Source organism: Urocampus carinirostris, chromosome 4, assembly GCF_059441175.1.
Source record: "Urocampus carinirostris isolate Australia breed hairy pipefish chromosome 4, RoL_Ucar_1.0, whole genome shotgun sequence".
NCBI classification, from domain to species: domain Eukaryota; kingdom Metazoa; phylum Chordata; class Actinopteri; order Syngnathiformes; family Syngnathidae; genus Urocampus; species Urocampus carinirostris.
In genome coordinates, this window is record NC_142352.1 from 34941702 (window position 1) to 34968689 (window position 26988).

A 26988-nucleotide genomic window follows, 5' to 3' on the forward strand; every position below is an offset into this window, starting at 1 on the left:
GATTACTGACACCAAAAAGTACTCTGAAAGTAACCATCGAGTTACAAATTATCGTATATACTTGCATAGAAGCAAATTTCCTAAAACTGCTTTAAAATAGCCACATAATAAAAGAAATAGAAGAAAACATGAAGACCAACCTGTGGAAGCAGTCAAGCTTTCATATTTCTTGGTGTATGCAATCTTGAAAGTTTGCATATGTAAACTCAGCCAAGACACTCCATATCCATTTTGTCTCGGTGTTTCAAACCACCTGAAGATCTCCTTTTCCATGTCAAGGTTCTGTAATGCAAAATATTTTTTTCAAATAAATAGACTAAAATTCAGCACACCATTACCTCAAATTCTGTGCTCACGTTTTCTGTAAATTCAGCTTAGATGCGAGTATATGCATGGTATAGAGAGTAACTCCATGAAGAAAAACTCAGTGCACTCATACTTGAGACGGCGTCACCAAAACGATTTTCAGTTGTACTTTGCTTCTGATGTTGATGGCGGATCAAGGGTTAAATGTTAATATGATTTATGGAGGAATATCCAGCAGTTACAGTACTCGTTACAGGGAGAAGTAAGGTCATTGCATTCCACTGGGAAGGTGACCACATGCATACCTGTTTGCTGGAACAGCAATGGGTCTTGCCAGGTTCCAAAAAAAAGCCCAACATCCTTGTGCAAAGATTGCTTGGCATAGTGTGTTATTCTCTCATCAGTGAGCATGTAGCACCTGCACGCGGGATTCTCAGGTGGAACAACCTGAAACAGAAACGGTGGTATCCTTCCACGAAGCAACAGACCATTTTGACACACGGCATCACTTGGTGGTACGCTGGGAGCAAGGGAGTGGACACAATAAAAAAATATGAGTAATGGACACAGCTCAGATGATCATTGGCTGCTCTCTACCCAGTCTAGAGGACATTGCCATAAAGGACTCTTCCCACAAACTCTTGAACCTTTTGCCCTCTGGTAGGCGATATAGATCCCTTAGAACAAGAACAAACAGGCTCAGAGACAGCTTCTTCCTCGGAGCCATCCCCACCATAAATGTGTTCTCAAACAGAGGTACACATATCTTGTAACTTATTTTTTTCGCTTTTAAATGTTGTTGTACATAAGTGTGAAAAATATATTCTTTGTGACTTGTTATTGTTGCTAGCTGTTTTGCACTTCTTTTCTCTGAACTAGTGTTACAATTAACTAGTCTCTTTCATTGCATTATTATTATAACTTAGGCCAGTCTGTAGCACCAAGATGATAACATTTTTGCCAATGTATCCTGTCAGTCTTTTCTTTTTTCTCTTTAACGTTTCCATTACGTGTTCACCCTGGAGTGCCGTGTCTAATCTCACTGGATAAAATGTTTCAAAACGTTGATATCAATGACAAAGACAATTTAATTCAAGTATCCGCATAGTAAGATATCGAAGAAATTGCGGCAGAGTGTCTATCGTCCAGATGCAAATACTCCATTCCAGGTTCACTCTATTAAGTGCTGACAGGAGTTTATTACCAACAGGCAAAGTATACAATAAAATACCGTGTATATCTTCTCATACACATTTGTACAACCAAAAGATCTGCACATGGAAGGATCTGCCATTCTGGTACATGAAAAACAACAGTGTCAGTGATTTCCTCTGGTCAGGGCAAAACAACACATTCCCGGGGCTCTCCTTGAAAATCGGTGGTGTTTTTCCAAAACGCGAGGCGCCTCTCTCCACTCCCAAGCACGGTAAGCATACTCGATGGATGCGCTCAAACATGCCATTTTTTCTTCGTCTCTTGATTTTTTGGTGGCATCATGTGAGCTTGCTCACAATGGCCTGGTTGAGAGAGTTCAGCTGATTAGTCCATTTGTCTAAAGCCGTGTAGCGGGCACCTCCCCTTTTCTGGTAGTCCAGTTCTAGAAGTTGATTGACTTGGTCGATCCTCCCGTGGATTGTGCTGAAGGACATGACAAACACAAAGAAATATTCAGACCCAATGGCCAAATTCAAGTGCTTTTCAAGGACTTTCTGAGACAATTTTCAAGGATTTCAAAAACCCGTACTAACCCTGAGAACTGTAGTACAGAACACAGATATAGATTGAGCAATTAACATGCCTGGTAAAAGCTTAAGGTACAGTAGATAATATTTAGCGCCTTTAAGTGGTGAAAAATGTGATGAAAAAACTAACATTTATTAACTACTATACTCGTGTGTATGTGTATGTATATATATATATATATATATATATATATATATATATATATATATTGTTACAAGTCGAGAAATTTGCATTAATTTAAAGTTAAGGCGTTTAAGGTGTCCTGAAAAAGTTGAAAGTAAAATATTTTCTCTAATAAGTATATGTAGACAAAGCTCAACTGAGATCAAAGAGCCTTTGTAACAAACAAAAAAAAAATCCACCGCCCCTTCTGCTTTTATCTTACTTTTAGCAACGCTGCTTGGGACGTGCAACACATTAGGTTAAAGAAAAGGGAGGGAGAGGGGAATTTTGGGGGTTGGGGAATGACTATGCTCATCATTAGTGTTTTGTTAGTGCAGCATGAAAATAGAAACTGTTGTTAGAAACCCCCAAACACATAAAAGAGTCTAAGAAATGCACGTAGATTTTCAAATTCTGAACACAACATTTAAAGGTGGGATGTGTCATTTTAAACATGTTTAAAAAGTTGAAAGTAGAATGTTTGCTGTATTTAGTAAGAGTTGATAATGCCCAACTGAGTTCAAAGAGCCTTTACATTTTTCCCCCACGCCTATCTGCTTTTATCTTACTTTTAGCACCACCGGGACTCGCAACACATTAGTAGCAGGAAAGGGGAAGAGGCGTGGAGAGTGATTTCATGCCCGTTCCTGTGTTTTTTGTTAGTGTTGCATAAAAATGGTTAGCGCACCAAAAGACCTGTTTCAAACACAGTCCCAACGCAAACCCAAACCCCCACAAAGAAGAAAGAGAAGCGTTTATTTGAGAGCATCTGAAATGAAATGAAAATGAAATAATCTGCATTTATACAGCGCTTTTCAAGTCAATGACTTCCCAAAGCGCTTTACAATGTGCTCCACATTTCCCAATAGCGGCCTTGCAGCCATGTAAGGCGCTAACCTGCTTATTGGGGGTATTAGGGGTTCAGTGTCTTACCCAAGGACACTTCGACATGTAACACGGACGAGCCGAGATTCGAACTGGGATCCATCGATCCCAAGACGAGCGCTCTACCTCCTGAGCTACTGCTGCCCCATCTAAGAAATGCACATACTTAATGCCTGAGCTGACTGAAGATGTGATCATAACTTTAAACCAGGAGATGGTGGCAGAGAGTAAGAACATTTCAAATTCTGAACTGCACCTTTAACATAATATGAGCCGCAACTAGAGTAAGCGGACACAATTGTTGGCCATCTTGCCACTCCAAATACCCCAAGACCTCAAAAGGGCTGGGTAAAACAATAAGAAGGGTAAAAGAGGAGTGCTTTATGGTAACTTTGAATCTCCGTAGTTTGTATTCGTCCTGGTTTTTAGCACTCATTTTAAGTTGCACTACATAATACACAACATTTCTGATGGTCAAATAATACACACTGTCCCTTTAATAAGAAATATTCAGTTCAAAATCTTTGTGGGGAGGGGATAAATAATCGCTTCATTAATTTTTATGTAAAAAAAATAAATTGTGTACATATATATATATATATATACATATTTTGATCAATAGTGACTGCCCATTTTGCAATTATGTCTGACAACTGATAGCTGGATTGAGAATTCCCTGAACGGAGTGCCTACCTAAATCATAACAAAGATAAAGAATGCACAAAAATATGTTTTCTTTGTGTGTGTGTTCACGCTGAAGGTCAAATGTGACATAAATTAGAAGAAATGTTATTGATGTCAAATCCAATATCAAAATCAAATTATGTCCACGTCTTTATGCATTAGTATTTATATGAGTAGGCGAAAATATATACCTCTATATGCTTTAAACATTTTTATACAAACACTACGTTGTGAGTTCTGTTCTTTTGTGACAAACAAAATAAGACATCCTAAATAATAAGTAATTAGTTGCTGAAAATGTATCAATATTTAATAAACTTTAAGAACATTTTAAAGAATAGTTTAGCTTTTCAATTTGCATAAACAGTAAATGTTAAGTGTTTTCACATTTGCATATTTTTGCAAAATGCAAAGTTTAAACCCTTCTGCCCCTCTGGTAAAACAAGACATGGTAATTGTTTTCCACCTTGTTCTTGTAATGGCAAAAATATTCAAACATGAAGACCAAACAAAAAAAAAGAATGATAGGAAGCTATCAATTTTCTTTATTTTTGTTGTAGCGTAATAAATGTGTCAAATTCTTACTCTTAAATGTAGTCTGTGATAAACTAAACCACTGTGAACTACTAAGTTTCTTGCTAAAATGGGATGAGTGCATCCTTTTCCTTTGCAACATTTACACGAAAGATGACACTTACTTATCCAAAATACACTGCACTAGCAAACTCTCAACATCACAAACATCGATATTCAGCTCCTGAAACACAAAGCACAGGTACAATTGTCACGCCAAGAGTAGAACATTTCAAATTGCAAATGAATTCGTCTCTTCCCGTCACACAAAATGCAAGTTTAAGATTAAAGTAAAGCTGAATAGTCAACTTAGATTAAAAAAAAATGTGAAGAGAGAACATTATAACTCTACAAAGGAAAATCATAATGGAAGCTTGACCCCATCATATGTAGAAATAAATCTACAAAAATAAGCATATATACCTACAATTATACGCCATATAAATACATGAACACGAACAGATCGTATAATATTTATTCACTTAGGCATTCTGATGTGTATTTTGCAACGTATTAAGTGGTGTATTTTGTCACCAAAAAATGTTAATCAAATGACGAGGCGGCCCAGTTGCCAGAGCTTTTCATCTATTGGTGAAAGGCTAAGCCACTTGAAATCAGCACCTCATTAGAATAATCTTTTGTTGTTGCATATTAAATAACAATATATATACACCAAAATTAAATCCGTGGATGTCATATATTTAGGTAGTACGTTATTTATGTGTTTTGATTCATTTACATTACAAATATTTGTAGTTATTTATAAATGTATTTCTTCCAGTGGGCCTGCAAACGTCTTTTCTGCTGGCCTAAAAAATATCTAAATATGCGATGTTGAATATATTTTGTCCATGGATGCGTCCTTGAATAATTCCAAGCTGATGTGTGCTTTCATATTTAAGCATTTGACCACTTTCCAGCAATTACGTGTTGCTAGGGTCAAACAGCTACCCGGAGGCCTTCACCATCAGTTATGCATGCCCTGAGGCATTACAACAGTGTCGATAAAGCTGTGGGTTTAGAAGAGCAGGGCCTTCTAAAAGGCGTCAGAAAACGTCAGCGGTTACACAAACTATGATTGGATAGAGGGCGGACATTTTCAGTCCTAAACTGAATAAAAACTTGTGCCAGAAACACAACAGGATAGGCTCCACTTTTAGAATGAGCTTTAGTGGCTATAGAAAACAACATCTTGATGAAAGTAAACCACACAGATTATCTGTACAACGGAAGGATTTTGTGCACAAATAAAAATGATTTTTGGTAAGTAAAATGTGGCAATATTCCTATATAATATTCCAATTTTTTGTGGATAACTATTATTGGTGCTTTTTGTATGTGTCCCAGCTGTAGCAGCATCAAATGTTTTGTATCCATAACTTAATTAAAGGTTGGATTCATTTAGACATGGCACTACTGAAGGCTTAAGTGTAAAATGCACAGCCCAAAATGGATTTCTACATATGGCAGAAATTTCTCCTCCACAAAATTGAACAGATTTCTAACCCCAAATGTACCAAACCACAATAAAGACGAAGCCACATGGTGGTGTTTCTGTTTGTTGTGATGCTGGGACACTTTAGTCCCCCCCACCCAAAAAAAAAAAAAAAAAACACAGAAGGACATCCAACACACCATCATCCACTGTTGCCCGCAGTTAAATCAACTCTGTGTTACATGTTGTCAAACAGATGTACTAACCACTTGAAAATATTGTATTTTCATTACTTGTATAGCACTTTGTATGCAGGGAGGACAGTTTGAAAGAGTATAAATAAAGAGGAGTATTTTGACTATTACATAGAAAGGTCTGCCGGTATTTTAAAAATGCATCTATACCAGGGATTGTATAAAGTCGTAAATAAGAAAATGTAAAAATTATGACATCAAGTCTTACCTTAGAAATGAATGGGATGTGTATTCTTGTGTATGGTTTGATGAGTTTGATAAGTACTTGTGTTCTAATATTGCGTAGTAGCTCTGTAAACAAAATAAAGTATTGATGATGATTATAAAATGGAACATGACTAATTTCACAAAATATTATTTGTGCATGATTACAGGAAAATCATTGCCACCAGGCATATTCAACACTCACCCTCTATGTGCTCTCTGATAAAGGGGTCGTCCATAATGTTACTGTGGTTTGTTTTCAAGATTTTCTCAAATTCGGTGATGTCATTGTTTTGGTAGGAGCTGGGATGACAAACAAGCAAACAATGGTGCTTTAAATGGGCAGAGTGTATCATTTAGCACCTCATAGTGTTAAAAACTTGTTTCATAATAAAAAAAAAAACATTGATTTATCCAACACTAGTTTTTTGTCACCAGATAACAGAAGATAATTTAAAAAAAAAAGTCAAGCAAATCTTATAGCACTACCATTTCAGTGGTTCAGTAACAAAAACAAAGATCAGGTCCATAAACAAAACAATCCTTACCTTACTAAATTTGTCATAGCTAATATTTCTGGATCATTTTTGTACGGTTTGGCCTTAAATGGGTAAAGAAAAGAAATCGTTAACATTAAGAATGTACCATAAATTCACTGTAAATCATAAACGGTTCCACAAATGAAATAGCATACCTCTTGCGAATCGAAAGGATTAATTCCTGACTTCATGAGCATGTTAGCGAGCACAAGGTACTTCAGACACGTTGTCCTTCTGGGGCTTCCGGATTCGTCATAGTTTTTAAAGGCCTCAAAGAAATCTGTGTGAGCTTTTTCAAACTCCCCTTCTCTCAGATGCATTTTCCCTCCACATTCTGTTTAGAACCAAACAAGCACACATGAAAAAGACGCCGTATTAACAGCACACGACACAAATTATTACTAAAATGACGAGTGCTTACCTCGGATAACGCCCATTATGAGTGGATGTGGAATGGCAGACTTAATGTGGAGTGACTGCTCGTACAGAGCTTTCAATTTCTTATTGTTTTTTTGTGCTGTGTACATCTGAATTTCCAGTGCATAGATCTCCAACAACTGCGTGCCTTTCTTCAGGTCATCCTCACCATCGTCTGTCTGCAGCAAACATAATGAAAATAGAGGACAATGAGAGACATTTTTCCACTGACTTCAACGAATGACTATTTTGCTCATCAACGATTCCCCAATAGTAATTGCAATCAATTTACTATTAATGTGTAAATCTGGAATCGCAGCACATCACACCAGTAAACTAGATGCTCTTTTAAAATGCTAATTAGCGTCCAGCTTGAATTATTCAAGTCAAAAGCCCCTTAAAAAAAGTTACAGCCGCACCCCTTCTTACAACCGTTCGATTTACGTAAAAAGGTAGATACGAACATTTTTTTCGGGGTGTCGAAAAATATCCGGACATTGTTGTAAGTTGGATTTTGTATAGTGCACCTTTTTCTTTCCGCCGCTACTGGTGAGTGGCGCTGTGAGAGCTCACACAGCATCCATCCCTAAGAAGAAATCCGGCTTTCCCTTCTTAGTTTGTGTGTAAACATACTATGTGCATTGTATCTCTAGCACGCTAGGAACTTTGACGTTTTCATTGTTTAAAATCTCGTGCATGCATTCAATATGGTTGGTGTAATGTGTAAAGAAGAGACGAGCCATTTTATGTGAAATGAAAGTGGAATAAGAAAGCTTGATGCGGTTGAGAAAATCGTCGGAACGCTTTTTACCACGGGGGAGGACCTCTTGAAGCACAAAAGTAAGTTAAACTCAACTTTATTTATCTTTATAGAGCATATTATTTTATGATATGTTTAATTTTAAGTACAAAACAATACAGGTCACTTATACAAGCCTTAAACATGCTTATATGAACTTAAACATACATTCCATACAAAATATAGCACTGAAACAACTTACGAACAATCTTGTTCGCAAATAGGTCAGCGTCTGTATTTCAACTTTGCAGGTTGTCTGTGCTCGTCAAAAACTTAGTTTTTCAACATTTATAATGGCAGTGTTTCCCAACATTTCTGTAGGCAAGCCATCCTTTATTGAAAAAAAAAGCATGCAGTCCCTTGAGAGGGCTTAAAAATCAAACCCTAGCACCGGTTTCATGTTAATTTTTTTAAAGCTTGAATCATAATGTCTGAATTGACAAATTATATATATATATATATATACATACTCACACACATACATACATACATTTGTGATCACAGTGGTTCAGGCGGGGATACGGGCCACTTATTTTGGTTTAGTTTTGCCGAAATTTTGGAATTAACTTTATTTTTGAACTAGTGGTCAACATGCTGCTTAATTTTCCTATACTTTCACTGTAAATTACATTTTTGAAAATATTTTTTTTAAAAAGACCATCAGCTCATGGAATAAATTAACAATTAAAGGGATTATTTGTGCTTTCGTCAGTTGTACTCGGGGGGGCTGAAGGTACGTTCAAGTTTTTGAGTTACTTTAAAATTATTTTTGTCTTACGCAAAGGAGCTTTGGAGTAAAAGTTTAAAAGCTTCTTCTGTTTAGAGTAAAAGCTTTAACTTATTAGTTTAGAAAAAAAAAATGAAATTTCAGTTTTTACAGCATTAGTATATTGACACAGGTGGTGGTTGATCAGGATAGAAGAAAACAAACCTACTTGTAGTTTGAAAAGACAGTTGAAAACATGAGGGAACTCATAGACAAAATGCAAAATAAATGTATCTTTAACAAAAGGGGGAAAAAAAACGAGAAAAAAAAACCTGGTGTGCAAATACCATAAATAGTCACTACAGATACATTCTGGTTACCTGACAAGATTGATGTAATTGCCTTAGTATCTTCTGCAGCTTTCCATACTCTTCTCTCTCCAGATACAACTTCCCCAGCTACATTGTTCAAACAAGACATTACAGTTCAATTGTTATTGGACAAATTTAACAAAGTTAATATTTGAGTGTGGATTTAACTTAAAATACCTTTGTGTTGGTTTTAAACCAAAGTCTGTCGTTTTTTGCATCTTTTAAAGCTTCCAAAGTGGTTTCGTAGAACTCTTGTAATAAATCCATCTGGGAATATAGGGAACACAATTGAGAATTCGGAATTTGTGAATGCAGTGTTACAACATCCTTTGCGGTCAACATGAAGGAAAATGCATTTAATCCGAAGCCCCTAAAAAGGGGTATTTCACATAATCAAATTAGCAAGCTGCAATCAAGCTAATACTGAACTTCAGACATTAGCCAAATCGAGGCAGCGTGATACAAAATCACAGAAAAGGTACAACTTTGGATATTGACTCTGTCACAAGTGTTGAAGTAGGGTTCGAATTCAGCACTGGAGTGTTGATAAGTAAATGTGCAGGAAAGTTGATCTTAGTATCCAAACGTTAAGGACATCTACATTTGCAGATGGACTATCAGTTCAGATTATTTTTTGAAGTTTGCCGCATCCTTAAAATAAAATTGAGGGTCTTAAAACATGCCAATTCTCCTGCAGTGTAAACCTGAACGTATGCTACCAAATTGCTACTACTTATGAGTTGTTATGCATAGTTTGATCTTGAACGAACTTTGATAAATTAATGTCAGAAAACATCATTAGGAAGACGTGATTTTTTTTTTAATGAAAATATGTTTAACGCCCCTTGAAGTGTTTTGAGTTCAGTTCATTGCTACACCATAGAAACTATCTCGATGTTTTATGCACTAAAACAACAAAGTCTTCTTAAAATAACTTACAGATCATTACATTAATAAATTAAAGAATAAATTATCTTTACTGTCATTGATGTTCACATAGTAAAACATTGCATGGAACATAATTATTACATTGGCACAGCAGTGTAAACATGTAATAAATACTTTAAAGAAAAAAGATAAAAGAACGTTGGGATAAATATTTACAAAGTAGTGCTTGGAGACTGGTCCAAAGTTTGAGAATTGAGCTAAGACGTAATGCACGAAAAGTACCTGTTATACCAACGTTTCCACCTAAGTATTTAATGTACCTGTTTGGAGGTTGAGATGTAGTCCAGGATGGAGTTGATGGACTTTTCTGAGTAGTTCCTGGTGACTGCACTTCTTATGTATGTCAACAACTGTTTGTATCTGTTCATCATCTCTGGAAAATTAGTCTGAAGCAAAAGAAAAGTTAGTCAAAAAAGACATGGTAACATCAGCCACATGTGATATGTAGGATGGGGAGATTTACCAGCTTAAAGTTGATTTTGATCATCTGTTTGAGTGCCTTGAAGCCCCATTCGCCCTTCTCACCTTCTAACTCCAAAACCTAATGATAGAAACACATTAGTGATTGCAGAAATGAATCGGTTCGTGCATGGAACACGCAATTGAGGTACACCTTACCTTCTGGAAACTGCTTAGGGCACCTTTGGGATCATCCTCCTTCAATGCTTTGGAATTGTAGTACTGATTCTCTAGGTCAACATTTGGCTCGGAGTTGCTGTCTTCTGAGTATTCCTGAAGGTTGGCACATGTGCTTTATTACAAACTCGAGTAGTTAAAGTTAGTGGCATATTGTAACACAAATACATGAACGTGAGCTCTCCCTGTGCTGTATGGCTACTGTGAGGCACTGCTAAAGTTAGCCAACAATTTGGTTGAATAGCAGGTTGTAATGTCAAGTTTTAGACCACAGAATTCCCGACAGCTTCACAAAAACAATGCTACAACGTGCTTGTCTATTTCTGTTACGTGCTCAGTTTGAGTGGCCAACGAGTGGACCATATTAGCCCAACGAGCTAAATACAAGGCTAACGCTAGCTAGCCCGCATTATCGGTGCTTTGCAGTTCTGCTAAAATGAAAGGCAGGATTTGGCCATTTTAAATGGAAATACCAGGTCGTAGTCCTCTTCGTCGTCACACATGAAGTCGTCCTCAATATCAGACATTTTGAAAGTCCTACTTGTCCTTATTCACAGACGAAATAGTTGGCCGGCCTGTGCTATTTTGCAGCGATGGGGAGGAGATGGTATGTCACGGTGGCCAACAGGCACCGCCGCCCAGCTTTCCTCGCTAGATGGCGCTAGTGGATCGACCCTCCGTCATGGGCTCTGTGTCGTGGAAGAGTGTTGCATTCGAGGTAAATGGGGAGTTGTAGTACCAACTTTAAAACGTTTGAGACAAATGTAAAGGATGAAGGCTCTTTCCGATAAATTTGAGGTTATAAATCGCACAGTCACTGCGTAACATTTCATATATTTTTTTTCAAGGAAAATAATTGGATTCCCTTCAATTACGATACCATGAAACTAATAAGAAATACACACCACACATCAGTAACCTGGTAAATGACTATTTTGGTAACATAGGCGTATAGAGGCTGAGTTCCAGCAACAAGAATGCAAGTGTTCTAATAGTACATTGTGTTTTCTAATTGTGTTAGTAAGGCTTAAGGGTTATTTGAAAACCCTCGTGCAACAATGTTAGCACATCTGAAAACAGTTTAGCTGGTTAGATAAGCTATAAAACGGACCTTTCATTGAGCTAGTAGAGTATCTGGAGTATCACTTATGTGGGTGTGATTAAACTATCTGAATGGCCAGAAAAAGAGAACTTTTGTGTGAAACTCAACATTCTATTCACTTTCCAAGAAATGAAGACTATTCCGTGCGAGAAATTGCCAGGAAACTGAAGTTCTCCTACAACGGTGTGTACTAACTCCTTCACAGTACAGCTTAAAAAAGCTCTGATCAAAGTAGAAATAGAAGGAGGTACAACCAATCAAAACGAAAAGGACATTAGTGTCTCTAGTTTTAGAAATAGAGACCATACAGGTCCATAAAAATTACCCACAAAAACCCAGTGTCGACATCTACAGCAGGGATCGGCAACCTTTGGCACGCGTGCCAGCAGTGGCACGCAATGGGTTATCCAGTGGCACGCGAGCGCACGCCCAACTAATAATGATTTTTATTTTTTTAAAGCGCATTTACCTGAAATTTAGACATCTTCAGTTGCGTGCCATGTTATGTAAAGGATTTACGTTTGGCTTTGCGTGGGTTTTTCAGTGTGAGTTTGCCCGGTGCCTCGCAGAGAGAGAGAGAGAGAGAGAGAGAGACCCAGGCTACGAAATACATGCGCGCGATAAATGAACGAATCATGACGGCTCTTCGAGCGAAAAGATCGCGCTCTCTCCAGCCAGCGTGGACAGACGAATGAGGCCTTGTGCCAAAAATGACCGTGCTGTTTTGTGCATTATGCCCCGAGAGCGTTGTAACTCGCACATCAAGTGTTAAACGTCATTACGAGACGGAACATGAATTCAAGGCGGAGACATTAAAATGCGCGGCAAACAAACACAGACCCTGAAAACCTTTGTCGCTGCTAAAAACACCACCACTGAAGCTATCTAACAAATTGCTCACTGAATAGCAAAGCACGGAAAACCATTTACTGATGGTGAATATTTTAAAGAAGCGTGTGCGTGCGCGCATGTGCGTGCATCTCTGCTGTTATGTCAAGTTTTGATATTTTCTGCAACAAGATATCATTGATGAATGGTATAGTAGCTGACCATATTACTTGTTTTTTTATTGTAGTTTATAGTTGATGAAGAATGGTTGATTCTGGTTAATTCTTGTGGTTAAAAGTTGAAGTCAGAATGGCTACAGGCCTTTCCACATGTTGTTCACCTTCATATTTTAGTGAATTGATGAACAAGAATAGTGGAAGATAAATAGGTCCAATATACCAGTGTGCCGCTGGAATTTTATCTTTCCAAAAATTTAGGCCATTATTCAGTATTTTTGCACTCTTTAGAGGAGGAACTGTAATAGTCATCCATATCAGTAGGTGGCAGTAGATTTTTATGTACTTTTTATGTACTAATTATCTGCTCTTGAGGTAGCACAGTACATTTAATAACTTAATTTGTTTAACAAAACGGTTTAAGATTGCACTGTAAAATGTAAAAACATAAAGCACATCATTCTTTTTTATATTAAGTATTATTTTCTTCTTTTTATATACTAATTATCTGCTTATGAGGTAGTACAGTGACATATTTGACATAACTTCATTTTCAAAGATTTTCGATGGACGGTGTGCCGCGGAACTTTTTTATAAATAAAAGTGTACCTTGGTTCAAAAAGGGTTGAAAAACACAGAGTTATACGATTAAAATGTTTATCCATGTTGTATATTTGGACTGGTGTAAAATGACAGCTCTGTTGGATATTAAAAAAATGTTGTGCGAGTCATTAATCTTGGTGTGGCACACTGACTTACAAGGAAATTTGAAAGTGGCACTGAAAAGGTTGCTGACCCCTGATCTACAGTCAAGAGGCAACTTCAAAATGTCGGCCTTTATGGCAGAGTGGCAAAGAAAAGGCCAGATCTGAAACTGGCCAAATCAAATGCATGGGGGGCACAAATATTATTATACTTTAGATATTATATATTTTTCTCCCTTGGCTTTTTTTTTTTTTGCTTTATTATTATATTTCTTTCTCATTTCTCCTTTTATGTTTTAACTTTCGTTTTTCCCTACAGCTTCTTCTTTTTCCATTTTTCTCCCACTTGTTTCTTGTTGCTTTTTTCTTCTTTTTCTTTCTTTCTTTTTTTTTCTGCTTGGACGCGTTCTAAGGGATGGGCAGGGCACCGATATGATGCAGGAGGGGTAAACCAGTGAAAGCTCTCAGGCCCTGCTGTTGAACAGAAGAGTGTGTTCTGTCACCCTGACCCGAGTGACATGACCGCTTTCTCGTGTCCCGTTTCATCTGAATGGACGAAAGCATGACCAACTAGGGTGCCGAGGTGCTTAACTTGTTTGGGTGTTTGGGCATTTGGGTTGGCCATGGTCAAAAAAAAATATGGGGGTTTTTTGCTACTTTTCCCCTTTTTTTATTTTCTTTGTTTCTGTGTATGTGTTTGTCTTGCTGTCGGTCACCCCTCTCGAGGGATATGACCACGGTAGATAGATAGATAGCTTAATTTTTTCTTCCATTTTCTCTATCATTTTTGTTTTTTATTTTATTCCTCTTTTGTTTGTGTTTTTTCCCCATTTTTTCAGCCTACTTTCATCACTACATCCAGTTTTCTTTGGGTGGGCAGAGCTCGCTGTGGGTGCACTACACAATACAGTCACATCTAGTGGTCAAATATCACACGCTGTCCCTTTAAATATGTTACTCAGACGAGTAGGTTGATGATAAACCATTGAAACTGTATCGTGCGTAATCAACGGTGATCTCTACATTAAGTTTGGTTGGTTGAAACCCATAACCACTAGGGTTGTAGGGGCCTCATTTCATGTGGTGTGTCAAGTACAGCCTTGTGGCGTCCATCCCTCTCCAAGCCAACAAATGTTTCCACCCAAACCGGGGACCTTTCGCGTGTCAGGCGAATGTGCTAATCACAACACTATGGAAAAACTACATTATTTATGCTCTCCAAATGTACTAGAATCAGTCTGATCCTTTGCTACTCTAATAATACTGTTTTAAAGTACTTTGCCTCTCATTCAGGGTAGCACAGCTTTCTCAGACAAAACAAATATATTATTACCAGTGAGGTTTCTGTGTTGAAGAATCAAGTAAACAGTTGATGTCATGTGTTTATTGGGGGGAGGAGAAAGTGTGTGATGAGTATAACTGAGAATTACAATCTTATCACACTATGAAATGGATTAGGACATAATATTTGCAAAATCTGGTCACGAATTATAAACACTGTTGCCAGAAGGAAAACCATAGCCACTAATCAATCATCTGACTTACTGTTTGAAAAGCTTTTGAAATGTCCACAGTAATATTGCCCGTATGGAAGTGCATATTGACACTGGTTGTCACTTGCATTCACACAGAAACCACAATATGTCTGCACAAGCTGTAGACATGCTCCAGTATGTTAACGCCCTTATGTTGCATGTGTGAGATGAGTCATCGGAGTGACATTGCGTGCTTTGTGTCTGTCAACAAATCATTAATAAAGTATTGGATCAACATAAAGACCTAATAAACGAGCAGCTTGTCAGTATTGTAACTAACCACAATTATTGTTTGGGGGAAGGACCGAAGTTGTCAACATGTTTCACATAGCTAAAAATTACGCATATTACTGCAAAACCTGAGAATAGATGGATTGTGGAAAGCTAGTTATAAGAAGAGTGTGAGGGAAGGGGTGAAAATGTCAGAGTTGAATAAGGCAGAAAATGAAAGAGAGTTGAAAGAGAGGATAGGGGAAGAGTATAAACAGATTAGTAGAAGAGAAGTGGAGAGTATGGAAATTAAATGGAAGTGGTTTAAAGAGGCAGTGTTGAGAAGTGCGAAAAAAGTGTGTGGAATGAGAAAAGTTGGTCGAGGTATTAGGAAAGGAAGTGAATGGTGGAATGATGAGGTCTCAGAGGCTGTGACAGAGAAGAGACGTTGGTAATGGAGTTTGGAAGAGTATATGATAGGCTTAAGTTATGTGTGAATGTTGGGAAGAGGAAGGTAAAAAACAACTAGATAACATCTCAATTTGGTTCTCAAAAATCGAAATATGAAATGTGAAGTCAGGCACGTCGGTGGCTTATGATGACTAAAACTTCAACAGAATTAGATGTCATAATATATTCCCGGAGGAAGAACTTGAGGAATTCAATGTTGACTAAGAACTGCAAACGCGTTGAGTCACGGCAGCACAGAGCGGTAGAAAGTCAAAGCAGATGAGCTAATTGGATGGTTATGTAGCTCTTTTGTCGTTCTCTTACATCCCAAAATGTGATTGTTAGTAGTAGGAGAAAAACATTGCCTCACCCATGCCCTACTTTAAAATGACCTGTAAAAACAAGCGTGACGGTATCCTTCAAATATCAAACGTCTGTACCCTCAAGCTAATATCTCATTCTTTGCATTTGCTCAATCTGTTTTATTGCCACACTGTCATCTGCCCATCACAAAGCTAGGCCTGATTCATGATACAGACGGAAAAGCTAAACCCATACATATTTTATTCACAATTAGTAGTTGTTTTGATGACTAAAAATACAGTTCAATCAAATTGTTACACATATTTATATAAAAACACGTGCACACACATACCAGACTGTGAAAAAGTCTTGGTTGGGCTCTGTGAAACCTGAGTGAAGGTGGTTAGAAAGTAAGAAGGAAACCAAAACAAAGCTTCAAACTCTGAACACCATTCAAGAAATTTGTCGCAGCCACAAATACAACCATTAGCGCTGCATTTGCATATTTTAACAATATTTCTTCAATAATGTGTAACATATGTTAAAACAAATATTCAAAACTTGCAGCATGGTCTTCTAAATATGTTCTTGTATTAGATATAAAAAGATAAGTAAAACTGAATAGAAGAAAGCGCAAAACCTGATACATCATTAAAACATAATTTAAATACCAAAAAAAAGAGCTGGTGTTTGATTCACTAAATTGTAATGAAACACTTTGCGGGAGAATTAATAGGATCTCAATTGCGAAAACAACTTAATCCTACGTAAATGACTCAAAAGTATGAATGCTTGTTTGGTTCAGATTAAAGTCAAATTCTGGAAAATTGTGTATCCTAAGCAGTGCCTTTCAAAATCAACCAGAATATGTCATATTCTGGTATAAGTCAACACAACTAACGATGCAGACTCTTACAGTAGGTCATAATACTTTTGATTACAAATGTAATCAAAAGTAAAGAAAGAAACACAGACACAGTCAATCTGGTAATGTCTCTAGCAAGAGGTTGGCAGTACATCTTGTTGCAGTGCTTTTTGCTTATCCCAGCGCTTATTTCACAGAGCTCACGTTCATCCATTAGGATTCACTTTGTTTAGGCATCTATTCTTGAGTAATCCCTTTTGAATTGAGGATTCTAAGAAGAAGCCGTGCAAAAATGTTCCCAGCAAGTCATTAATACTAACTTTCCAGTGAATCACAATTTGTCAATCATACTTTGGAGTATGTTTACAAGTTAAATGTAATCAAATCCTGATTCTGGAGAAGTCAAAAGGCTTTTTTTATGGGAAGAAAACATCTTGATTTAAGTTTGGACTATAGAGTGAGCATTTATTATCAATTGGGTATGTTTTTGTGTGTTTCGGGTGCACGTAAGTCAGTGTTTATCGTAAGAAAGACGCCTCACACTGAACTTGCTATCTTCATTTACATATTGCTTTATAAATACAGTTCAATGATATTATAAACACGATATACTGGATTGCACGGAATGTTATGAAGGCTTTTTTCGTCTTGTTTTAATGTAAAACTGAAAACGGTGTTGCAGTTTCTGCAACATTGTGTTGGCATTGTAGCAGATAACTTGAGATCAAAATTTTGCATTAGGGGAAAACATTGGTCTCAATGGAAGTACGTTTTTAGGAATGGTCTTTGGAAAAAATATTTAATCAATTAATTAAATTTTTAGCAGTGGGAATGTGATTCCAAAGGCCAGTTGTCGGCTACTTATTGAAACTAATAAAGTGGAACTTTGGTTTTCGAACGCCTCTCAGTTCGAACAAATCGGTTCTCGACCAAAAATTTCGAGAAATTCTTGCTTCGCTTTTTGTTCAAAAAATCAGAGTTCGAACGCCGGTACGCAAGGGGCGATGCTGAGCGGCGTACGGGTGTAGATTGCCCCCATCCCTCGTGAAGAACTGTTGGCACGTGCGCGCGCGCACTTCTTTGCTTTCGTTTTAAATATCGGTGAACGAAGTGTTTTAGCCCCTAATTATGCCTTGCAAGAAGGTCGGTGCAAGCAGCAAAGTTGCTACAGGTGAAAAAAAGAGTAGTGCGTACAACTATTGCATTTAAGAAAGAAATAATAGCAAAATATGAAGAAGGTGTGCGAGTTTCCGATCTTGCTATACATACAGCATGGCTTCTGCTGAGTACCACAAAGGTAAGAAATCCTATTCATTATTGTTTTCTTTATCCTATAACCGCTCACCACCTTTGTGGAGACCCAGGTGCTAAATGACGTGTAAACGACCTGATTTTTTTAATTTTTACACGTTCATGTTAGCGTAATCTTTCGTACGGAAGATTACGCTAACGCGAACGTACGATTAGCCTGGGTTAGCTTTATGATTCGAGGTAAACATTCAGGGTGTTTAAACTGAGCCCAAAATTCATGGTGTTGGAACGGAGTCCCCTTTACAATGAAGCGCTAGCCACTTGTGGTGCTAAATGACTTGTAAACGAACTGATTTTTTATTCTTACACGTTCATGTTAATGTAATCTTTCGTACGAAAGATAACGATAACGCGAACGTACGATTAGCCTGGGTTAGCTTCATGTTTACGTTCATGGTGGTGTTGGAACGGATTAAAATGATTTTACATTACTTTTAATGGGAAAAACGATTTTCGGTGATCGACCAAATCGGTTTTCGAACAGGGTTCTGGAACGGATTATGGTCGAGAACCAAGGTTCCACTGTATAGCAAACCCAGTACACTTGATGGTAATGGACCCATTCGTACAGTGTGAGAATACCTTAGAATAACCTTTGTTAGGGGATCATTCCATTATCTTCACCGCTTCTCTTCAGTATGGTCACGGGGTTGCCGGAGCCCATCCAGGCCATCCTCAGGCAGTGGGCAGGGGACACCCTGAACTGGTTGCCAGCCAGTCGCAGGGCACACAGAGAAAGACAACTCACTCGCTCATTCACACCTAGGGACAATTTGGACCGGCCAATAAACCTGACATGCATGTTTTTGGGAATGCGGGAGGAAATCGGAGTGCCCAGGGGACACCCACGCAGGCACGAGGAGAACATGCAAACTCCACACGGGGAGGCTGCGGTAGCTGGACTTGAACCCCGGACCTCCGCACTGTGGGGGCCGCACGCTAACCATCCACCCACCGTGCCGCCTTGTTAGGGGATATCTATTATAATTTCCTGAAAGATTTAAAATTTTCCCACATATGTCACCCCTGTTATGTTAAGCAGTACAGAAAATCAATGGACAGGTTTATTCTAACCATGTATTAAATTGGACTTTTGAAGCCCAAGTAATTGACTCATTCATCAGTATGAAAGAAATACCTGTTGTAACCACATATTTACATGCCGCCGACCAAGCTAGGCGACATTTGTCTGCCTTCAAAGAAAGGGATGAGCGAATACTGTATATCGTGCTTTTTTTGGTGGTTAGTTTTGTAGGTTGTCATGACCTGCAAAGAGGTCGGTCCTCAGAACTTTAAAAGCGAAATCCGATATATAAATCAGGAGGTTTACAATCTGTAAGGAGTTAAGAGGCCACGGAGAAAAGGACTTACAAATGTCTCTGGGCACTTTTCCCACAACGGCGGGAATTACACTGAGCCTCATCAATCTGGAGTTGTTTACCTACAAAATGGGGAGGTGGGGTTAAAGTGTAGTGTCTTTGTCAAACCAGTGTATGTGTGGTCAAGTAAAAGTCCTTGTGTTCTGTGGATTTGTTGAGGGTTGCGATTTTTGGACACAGTGGATGTAATCCGACTCTCTTATTTGTATGATCACTTGACAACTCAGAAATAGTAGTAAATGCAAACAAATGGAAAACTCTAGACACTGTACAAGGTTTTTGAAATTACAGCTTAGCATGCAAGCATTGGACAGATGGGTGACCTAATGAATATGTACAATGTTGGGGGGTGTACTACGTTCCCATTACATGCAACTTGCTAGACCCCCAAACCATAAGTCTGGTTTTCATTTGCTTTATGTCTCAACTGGCACAAGCTTGCAAGACACAGGTGGTTAGACGGAGAAAATAAAATAAAGCTGTATTGTGGTCGGTGCTTGCGTTTCGTGTTAAAGGAGGGGAGATCATCACTTGTCGAAAGAGGGCCAACATTTCTTATTCACAGTGTTAAAACCCTTTGATCATCATCATTATCTGCTTATTCCCAATGTTTGCATACCTGTTTGATCTTAAACTGGGTATGGAGCAATTAAAGTCTTTATTGCTTGTGACGAACAAATAATAATCCCCTAGAAGAGCCTTTAAATGACATCAGTGTGATAGCGTGAGAGTTGAAGGTAAATCGCAGAGGTTCTGTTGTGATTGATGTCAAGGGGATGATTATTCTACAATGATCTCATTTAATAATGATGTCAAATCAAAGTTACGTTACTCTCGTGACAGCATTTTACTTCATGATAAAAAATTAAATGGTAAATATTTAGGTTTTTAGACAAATTATCTACTTATCTGATCAAATGAGAACATGTTAAAGACATGCACTGTTGCCCTAATGGGGATAATGCTATGCTTCTGGCAACGATAAGACACGTCTAAAACTGTCAATCAGTATACTGTTCAGAGCTTGCTCTGTTTCTTCTGAATACATGAGCATCCTTGTCCTTTTCTAGTTCAGAGTCTTTGGGAAAATACATGGATTCATTTAACTTTTGAAGAACATACTGTATTCAGACAGCCGTTCCAGGGTTGCTCTTCTGGTGTGCTTACCATTGCACAAGTGACTTTGTTGATAAATTCTCGTGTAAAGTTGGATTTGGAAGTCATTTAAACATAGAGAGGTGCAGTACAAAAAAAAACAGTGTTAATCCTCATACCTATAATTTCATGAACGTGTAGTAGAATAAATGTCATCTTCATCTAACTCAAATTCACTTGGCAAATATTGTATTAATTATTATTTCATAATTTTAAGAAATATTTCACTAACAAACACCATAAATTAACTAGCAGTGTAATTTGTCTGATTTTATATGATCTTTAGGGGTGTCCCAATGTAATTTACATATTCTATTTCTTTAAATAAACTGATTTCAAATTTGGAGGATTTTGGTTTGTTGATCAATTCAAATTTTGTTCTTAAATTCGGAGTATCCAATGCCAACACAAACAGTTTATCACTACAACCTACATTAAGACACTACCAAATACAAGATCCAGAGGAGGAATTGCACAATTCGATACAAAATATTTAGTATGATATCTGATCAATCCTTATTGAATTAGGACCCACCAATGATTTCATTGTAGTTGTTTATTAATATGACCTAAAATACAAAGGTGAAAGCACATGGAAGGGCACCGGCAAAAACACCAACTAGTTTTAGGATTTGGCATTCATCATGAATCCACTGAACACTTGAGTTCATTTGATGAATAATTCACTTTATCTTTCCATCCATTATTAACCTTTTACCTGGATCCAAGTAACACCTGGCAGCGCCAGTCATCTCAAGTGTGACCTGCTACAAAGCAGTAGTGCTTGCTCATCTCCCTGCATGAGCCCAGACAAAACCATGCGTGCACCAAGAGAACATGGCCCTATAACCAGTTCTCAGAAGCTTGAAAATGATATCCCAAAAGTAGTCCGAACGTAATTCGTGGTTTAGTTTACCAATGGCAATGCAAGTCAAGATTTTGCAAGAACAAAGACAGCATGGTCCAAAACAAAAATGCATGTCAAGTCAAGTCAAGTCATGTTTATTTGTACAGCCCTTAATCACAAAGAGTCTCAAAGCGCTGCACAGTACAAAGACTATTGCAAACTACAGACTATTATGACACCATCCCCTCATCTAAAACCTACATGAGGGCAAATAATACACATACTTTCAACATAAAATATAGGTTATTATTATGCTATAGAATAGAAGTGTGTTTTAAGCTTAGATTTAAACAGTTCCACTGAGGTTGCAGATCGAATCTCAGGAGGAAGAGTATTCCACAGCATCGGGGCCCGGATGGAGAACGCTCTCGGACCTGCGGATCTCTTCTTGGCTCTTGGGATCTCTAGTAGACCAGCGTTTTAATAGCGAAGGCCCCGGACCGGAACATAGGGCGAAATTAAATCTGAAAGATATGAGGGAGCAAGTCCATGCATGATTTTGTATAGAACCAACAGAACCTTAAAATCACATCTTAAGCTAACAGGGAGCCAATGCAGGTTAGCTAAAATCGGGGTAATGTGATCAAACTTTCTTTCTTGTCTTAGCCTCGCTGCAGCATTTTGTACCAGCTGAAGGCTCTTGATTTTGGACTTCGGGAGACCGGAGAGTAGTGCATTAGTAATCGAGACTGGAAGCAACAATTGGGTAAATTTTAATCTCTGCATCTGACTGAGACAGCATAGGACGAATTTTAGCATTGTTGCGAAGATGGAAGAAAGCTGTTCTAGTAATATTCTTCACGTGTGTTTGAAGGGACAGATCGAGGTCAAATATGACACCTAAATTTTTGACTGAGTCACTCTGGGTGATATTATATTTGTTAATGTTCAGAGCAGTTTTTGAGAACAAGTCACAGCTTTTAGATGGACCAATAACTAACATTCTGGTCTTTTCAGAGTTAAGGCGCAAGAAGTTGAGTGACATCCATTTTTTTATCTCATTAAGACAGGCCTCCAAATTTCCACAGTTTAGTGTGGCTGATTCCTCCATCGGAAGATATAGTTGAGTGTCATCTGCGTAGCATGGAATTGTCTTCTATGCCAATATTGTTTCCAAAACACGAACTGATGTGCTCATGTTGGATCAATCTAAAACCCAAAATGTTATACACATCAAGTCTGACAAACACACCAAGTCCATTTCACAGAGCCATACCAATAATACCAGTGAGGGACTCACATTTAAACAAATCTAAATGGCTGGGTGCTTAACACGCAGCCCCACGGTGCAGAGGTTCAGGGTTCAAGTCCAGCTACCGCAGCCTCCCTGTGTGGAGTTTGCATGTTCTCCCCCGAGTTGTCTGTCTCTATGTGCCTTGCGGCTGGCTGGCAACCGGTTTAGGGTGTCCCCTGCCCACTGCCTGAAGATGGCTGGGATGGGCTCCGGCACCCCCGCGACCCTACTGAGGATAAGATAATGGATGGATGGATAGTTGTATTCCTTAAAGAGGAAGCAGTCAGCACCTTGCCCTGTGTGTGATGCAAGTCGGATGAAACAAACAGGCAAACGTGGATGAAACCAATACAAATTTTGAAATATTTCTTAATGACACAACAATGCTTGTTTTGTGGCAGGCTACTCAGTTGTTTGTTCTATGTAGGCTGCATGGTGCCAAAAAGTGACAAAACCACACCATTTTTCTTCTCATTTATTTGGCCAGCCTTTCACAGCCTTTTGTGTTTTGCTTTTGTGGGAGACACATAGCAGCAAGATAGTGGACAATCATTTCAGCTCCCTCTAGGTGGTTTTATGTAATACAAATGTCTCGACCTACGAGTATTAACAAAAAATGCTGGTTTATATGATAGTTTTTGTATTTTTGCTTCTTATTTCATTTAATGCTGTTTTTGATAATGAATCAAGTTTTTTATACTTCTAGGAGGTGCTAAATAATAATCAATGTCCCTTTAATACAAATTTGCATGCAAAAGATGCTGTTGTGATCCAAGTAGGAAGTCAACTTCAGATGGAGAGACAAATTACAATGACATCACTTTGCGAAGATGTCTTTGTTCCTGTGAAACCAAATATCAACGAGAACAGCACATGTAAGTGAGCCGTCCATCTCATTTCACCCTCCTTTGCACGATACCTCCTCCATGACACAGCGTCAACCCAAAAGTAACAAGACCGGAATTCAAAACATTGCCATTAGTATCTTAACCCTTGGTAACAAAAGTGAGTACACCCTAAAGTTGAAGTTCCTTGAGTTCAATGTTGTGTGTGGCCTATGTGCTTTTGTAGAACCACCTTAATCCTCTTGGCCATGGATTTTACCAGAGCCTCACAAATTGCCACTGGAATGCTCTTCCACTCCTCCATGACAACGTGACAGAGCTCGGCATTATTTGAAATCTTGTGCTTTGCCACCTTCCGCTTGATGATTCCCCAAAGATGTTCTATTGGATTTAGATCTTGAGACATGCTTGGTCAGTCCATCCCCTTTACCCTTAGCCCCTTTAGAAAAGCCTTGGTCATCTTAGAGTTGTATTTGGGGTCAAGCTGGAACACCGCCCTGTGATCCAGTTTTTAGAGGGAGGGGATCGTTCCTTGCTTCAGTATTTCACAGTACTTGCTTGAGTTCATGTTTTCCTCAATGAAATGCAACTTCCCAACTCCAGTTGCACTCATGAAGACCCAAACCATGACATTCCCAACAACATGCTTGACTTTAGGCACGACACAAACTTGTTTTTACCTGGTTGCCGTCACACACGCTTCACACTATCTGAGCCAAATAAATTCATCTTTGTTTCATCAGACCAGAGGATATCATTCCATTACTGTAAGCCATGGTCATTGCTGACAGACTTCTTTTCATGGTGTCAAAACAATGTTTCTCTATTGATGTTCTATAAACATTTTAATGAAATCTCTGCAGAAATGTGATAGGTGTAATCAGTTGTGTGACATACTTTATGTACAGTATAATCGCAGAGTTGTTATAGAAGTTTTTAGTTAGGGTGGGCGATTTTATTACCAATCTGATACAAGTAGATACATGATCGTATTGATCAATACTGATACCGATACCAATACAGTACTTTTTGCTTGGAAATGTTATGATCATGAATAATTGAACGCTCCCACTTGTTTTAGTCTATATTAGGCACTAAAACAGTTTCATTTTTGCAACAAAAGGCCAGGTAGGGAGAGGTGCTAAAAAGTCTGCCTGACAGTCAAACAAACAGCCATAATTTAGAGAGCGGCCAAGGGCGCTGGGTGAGAGAGAGAAGGACTGCTCTATTTACATATCGAAGCAGCCTTTTGAGAAAATTGGTGTAGGGGTGAACTATTGATCCTCGGACAATAGTATCGATCCGATCCAGGTAAATTCTTAGTATCGCAAATATCAATATTTGGGTCGATCTGCCCACCACTAGTTTTTAGCAAGACTAGACGGCTAGCCTTTAGTTCTGACAAATTGTCTTTTACCCACAAGGATCAATAGCTACTCAATGCTTTAACTCTATTTAGGAATTACAGAAAGAACACTCCAGAGGCATCTTAACAACAGATATTTTAATTTACAAATCCAAAATGTATAAAAACATTGTTGGGAAGCGTTTTTTTGCATCTGTTGTGAATCAACCTTAATAGCTCAAACAAATGTCTTCGGGCTCCAACTGTTCTCAACTGTGGTGTGAAGTGTGTATCCCAGCACAGCAAAAGCAATGCAGGTGTTTCTGTGGGCCTAAAAGGGTATAGCCCAGTTAATATGCACCAAGGAGTGCTTTCAGAGCCTCGCGTTGCCTTAATTGGAAGCAGACATGTTAGAGGCTTATTCTTCATGTAACTACTGTTCAATTGTGATTTACAAGTGTCTCATGTATTCAAAATTCTCACGCAAGTCAAGCTATGGGTTGAGTTAAAGCACATTTATAAAAATGCCTCACAACTTGTGCAATTCGTCACCCTTTTGGCCAGGGTGGCTTATTTTGTCCTCCCAATTGTTTCACTTGCTGACAAATAAATTCTGGCACAATATCTTATGTGACTAATTCAAAACAAATAATGAACATTGTGGCTCATTGTCACATACTAAACCCCTCAAATTCGGGAAACATTTTTTGATCTCAAAAATAAATTTATTATTGATTGTGAACGATAACAGCTCAAGAGTTGGTAATAAAGGATAGGATTTATGGTAGTTTTAATCAGTGAGAAGAAATCCAGCTCTTTTAAAAGAATCAACTTGGCTCTCTCAAAAAGGGTCTTTTGGCTCCCAAACGACTTTTAAGATTTTTAGGTTGCTTTAATTGATATATTCCAAATGATTACAAAACCTAATGCGCGAAAGGACTTAATAATTTCAAATTTCTATTATACTAATACATTTATTAATTTTTTTGACTCTACAAAGATCATACAGCTAATTTAAACTTGGAACTTTTCATAAGCAACTCTAAACTTAAAAAAACACACAGCCCCGATAAAAAGTATATTAAAATATATACTTTTCAATGCAACAACCACTACACTCTAAAACACAAAGAATAAACTTTAAATTGATTACATTTAAAAAAAGCTATTGATGAAACACAGGATTCCTCAAAAGCTTAGGAAATATAAAATAGAATATTTACCGATTTACAAAAATTAACTATGAAATCCCAAACAACTATATCCCTGTTAGTAAAATGCATTTTGACCAGATGCAGGCCATGCATTTCACACCTGGGTCTTCAGTAATGTGTCGTTCGTGAATGAAATGGCTCTATGACCCAGCTCTTGGAAGTGAACAACAAGAGCCGGCCCCCCACCAATCAAGAGCTGGTTGCTTTTGAGATGCTTTCTTTTCTCTTGTGATATGCCAATATGCATGTTTTTTTCAGGTATTCCATGTTGTTGACTTTAAAATTGTTGAGTATAAAGAAAGTTACAATTGTTTTGTATTTTATTTTATTTTTTGCCACATCTGTAAATATTTTATTTTAGGTTTCCGTGTATTTCAGGGATACTGTGTTTTACATAGCAAATGTAAAGTTTATTTGTTGTTGCACTGAAAAATAGATATTTTATTTGTGCTTTTTTTCAGAGATTCTGAGTTTGCTTGCCATTAAATTTGATTACTATAAAAAAGTTAAAAGTTTAAATGAGTTATACATTCATTATAGAGTAAAAAAATAAATGCTATTATAATTTAGTAGATAGATTTTAGACTTTGATGTATTACTCCTAGCTGACGTTTCAATACACGTGCAAAAAGGCTTTGATGTCACCAACTCCAAATCTAATTGGCTAATCCAACAGTTTCATAAACACATTGTATTTAGATAGATAGACACTTTATTAATTCCCGTAGGGAAATTCACACTTCCAGCAGTATCCTTGTGTTGA

The 26988-nt window shown here is 37.9% G+C and overlaps 2 protein-coding genes across 2 annotated transcripts in view; one reads left to right on the plus strand and one right to left on the minus strand.

Annotated features, from left to right (window-relative positions):
- Nucleotides 1-1485: 1485 nt before the first annotated feature.
- Nucleotides 1486-11347, minus strand: cops2 (COP9 signalosome subunit 2). The gene is made up of 13 exons (XM_088334331.1): nt 11136-11347; nt 10645-10758; nt 10490-10567; nt 10287-10412; nt 9256-9345; nt 9088-9165; nt 7207-7381; nt 6941-7119; nt 6795-6847; nt 6452-6549; nt 6251-6333; nt 4479-4537; nt 1486-1944 (listed from the first exon to the last, which is right to left on the minus strand). The coding sequence occupies exons 1-13, from the start codon at nt 11187-11189 to the stop codon at nt 1800-1802; spliced, it is 1332 nt and encodes a 443-aa protein (XP_088190457.1). The 5' UTR covers nt 11190-11347; the 3' UTR covers nt 1486-1799.
- Nucleotides 11242-26988, plus strand: part of fgf7 (fibroblast growth factor 7) — a 49166-nt gene continuing 33419 nt past the window's right edge. The window contains exon 1 of the mRNA XM_088334334.1: nt 11242-11380. The gene's annotated coding sequence lies outside the window, so the exon portion shown is untranslated. The remainder of the gene's footprint in view (nt 11381-26988) is intronic.